At 36.8% G+C, this 3,394-nt stretch overlaps 1 protein-coding gene across 8 annotated transcripts in view; it reads right to left on the bottom strand.

The window, feature by feature from the left end:
• Uggt2 (UDP-glucose glycoprotein glucosyltransferase 2) overlaps positions 1-3,394 on the bottom strand; it is a 259,231-nt gene that overhangs the window by 64,401 nt on the left and 191,436 nt on the right. For all 8 annotated transcript variants that reach the window (XM_029558882.1, XM_029558884.1, XM_029558883.1 and 5 more), the window contains one exon: positions 1,078-1,236. In XM_029558882.1, coding sequence (XP_029414742.1) covers positions 1,078-1,236 — 159 coding nt within the window. The remainder of the gene's footprint in view (positions 1-1,077; positions 1,237-3,394) is intronic.

The following is a 3,394-nucleotide window of genomic DNA, read 5'->3' as shown; positions in this document are numbered from 1 at the left end:
TATATATATGAACCTATGTTGTGCAATACTCATGGAGGTCAGAAGAGTGTCAGATTCCCCTAGAACTGGAGTTACAGGCAGTTGTTAGCTGCCCTGTGTGTGTTGGGAATCAAACCCAGTACTCTTAACTGCTAAGCCATCTCTCCAGCTCCAGTAAAAGCATATTTAAAAGTATGATTTTTTTCCTTTTTTTGACATGGGATTTACCAAGCCTGATTTAATTCTACCCATTTAAAAATATTTTATTTATTATTTTATAAGTATGAGTGTATTGCCTGCATGTGTGTAAGTGTACCCGTGTTGTGCAATGCCTGTGTAGGTCAGAAGAAGGCCTCAGATCATGTGGAACTGGAGTTATGGGTGGTTGTTAGCCACTATGTGGGTGCTGGGAATTGAACTGGGTCCTCTGCAAGAGCAGTCAGTGCTCTTAACTGCTGAGGGATCTCTCCAGTCCCAATTCTGCCCATTTTTAGAAGTACTTATTTTATTTGAAGATTCATATTTGGGGGGATTGGAGAGATGGCTTCATGGTTAAGAGATCTTGCTGTTCTTGTAGAGGATTAGAGTTGGGTTCCCAGCACCTACATTGGGTGGCTCACAACTACTTGTAACTTCAGCTCCAGGGGATGCAACACCCTCTTCTGCCTTCTATGGGCACTTGTACTCATGGTATACATCCTCATAGACACACATAAATGAAAATAAATCTAAAAATGATTTAACTTGGGGGATGAAGAGATTGCTCATTTGTTATGAGCACTGGCTGCTCTTGCAGAGGACCTGGGGTTGAGCACCCACATGGCAGCTAACAACCATCAATAACTACAGTTCTAGGGATACATGATGCCCTCTTCTAACCTCCACGGGTATTGTACGACACAGGTACACTTACATACATTCAGGCAATATGTTCATACACATAAAATGCAAAAAAAGTAGAATAGCTTTTAAAAAGATTCAATTTTATTTTCTATGAGCTGTTCAATAATAGTAAAGATTATTCTATATTAACTATTAGATATTTACAGATTTTACAAAAATGTTAAATAGTATCAGTTAAATATTTAGAATACTTACAAGATTGGCCATCACTATTGTATCGACCAAAACAGGTTTGCTTTTTGTGCCCAGTGTGAACTGTAGACCCTGAGGAGGTTGCTCTGTTGTCATATCAAAGCAATGTCCTTCAAGTAGTAGATATTCTAGTTCATACTCTGCTGTAACAGTTCTCTCAATCTGGGGAAGAACATGCCATTGTTTCAGTATTATTAATTATAAGAATGTAAGTTTTTCCATAAAAATGTTATAGTTCTAATAGAAGAACGTATTGTGGTGTCTAACTCCAAGTCTTTCTTTTACTCATAAGTAAGCTGATTAGTTGAATCAATTCTATCAGGCAATTAATTTTTCTTTCCCTTTATACCAACTCTTTCCTAATTTCATATCTGCACCAACAGCACCAAGTAGAAAAGAAGTAATCCTGGATAGGTGGTCCATAACTAACAATACTCAGAGATTTCTTCAAGACAGGCTTTGTGGGATACTCATCAAAAAATCTGCATCAGTTTACTTTTGTACTACAGCATTCATTTCAAACTGAGCAAGCCAAATCATTATTTCTTGGCTGTCTTATAATTTTAAGAAATTGATGCTTACTATTTAGCTACAAATAAATAGAATTTATTTTAAAATTTAAAATTAACCTTTCTATATCAACACAAAGTAGAAAGTATCTAAAGACTAAATATTTATAAACATAAACACATTGAAACACATTGTGTTTCAACACAGCTTATGGTGAAAGGATGGAAAAAGGCTTTCCAAGCAAATGGAGATTTCACAAATATATTCATTAATACTGGACAAAAAAGACTTCAAACCCAAATTAACACAAAGAGTTTAAAGAAGGTTATTTAATACTGATTTATGGAATAATCCATCAAGAGAACATTATAATTCTAAAAATTATGAGCTGAGCAATGGTACACCAAATTTAATAGAACAAGCACTACAAATTTAATAGAACAAGCACTACTGACATAGACTGCCCTTAACACAGTAACAGTGACTTCAATATCACATTCTTACCAATAGACAGGTCATCCAGACAAAAGACAAAACAGACATCAGAGCTAAATGATATTATGTATCAAAGACTTAATAGACACCTACAGAAGATTCCACCTATACAAGTTCTCAGCAGCCCATGAAATTTTCTCTAAAATATATCACATTTAGGATACAAAGCAAGTCTCAACAAATACAAGTAAACTGAAGCGATTTCCTGGGTTCAACTTGATTACAATGTAATAAAACTAGGAATAAAAATACAAGAAACTGCTTCAACCAAAAGGCCTCTTCCCTGGACCAACCCAGCTCCTCAGTGCAGTCCCCAAGAGCTCTTGGGGCCACTTCCTGTCTCCATCTGCCTTTGCATCTCTGGGAGGAATGGCCACCAGCTGTCCTACACCAGCATCTTTCCTGGGCCCGGCTCCCAGGCCAGCCCAACCCCCAAATTCCCGAGGCCAAAATCCTGGAGGGATCCAGAACTTAGGAGAAAGCCTGAGAGCATCTGATCCTCATCTGACTTGGGCCTCTGTGGGAACTCCTGAAGACAAAAGAAATCTGGCCACTCCAATATAAAATCAAAAGAGAGAACCGGAAGCTTACACAAATCAGCTTTTCATGCCCAAAACGTAAACCACAAAGATGTATAAAGTTCACAAAAAAAAAGCAGACCTAAACTTGAAGGCTTGAATCTCACACAAGAATCAGAAACTACAAAAGAAATCCACATGTCAAAATAACAGAGAAAAATAACATGAAAAACCAAAATAACATATCCCCACCAAACACCATACCAGTAATCCTCTAGAGGAGCACAATGAGAATCCTCTAGAGACAATGCAGGACATGGATCTCAAAAGAACAATGATGAATATGATAAAAGAATTCAGTGAATTTAAAGAACACACAAACAAGGTAATCAAAGAGCTGAAGGAAGATAGGGATAAACTTCTGAATAAATTCAGAAAAGAGTTAGAAATATTGAAGAATACTTAGGCTGAAATGAAGAAGGAAGTGAAACACTCAGTAAGCCAATTAGGATGGATTAAATGGAAAACAGAGTACCAACACTGGACGATAAAGTGGATGAACAAGACCACTCAAGCAAAGATTATAAAAATTTAAGAAATCACAAGAATGGAATATGCAGGAATTGTGTGACACCATAAAAAGACCAAACTTAGGAATCATAGGCATACAGGAAGGAGAAGAATCCCAAGATAATGGCATGGACCAGATCTTCAACAGAATCATGGAAGAAAAATTTTCCAAAATTAAAAAAAGACATGCCCATACAAATACAAGAAGCACAAAGAAGACCAAACAG

The sequence above is a fragment of the Nannospalax galili genome, unplaced genomic scaffold (assembly GCF_000622305.1).
Source record: "Nannospalax galili isolate Female #2095 unplaced genomic scaffold, S.galili_v1.0 scaffold528, whole genome shotgun sequence".
Classification (NCBI taxonomy): domain Eukaryota; kingdom Metazoa; phylum Chordata; class Mammalia; order Rodentia; family Spalacidae; genus Nannospalax; species Nannospalax galili.
Note: the sequence above shows the minus strand (reverse complement) of the source record. Positions and strands in the feature narration are given on the sequence as shown.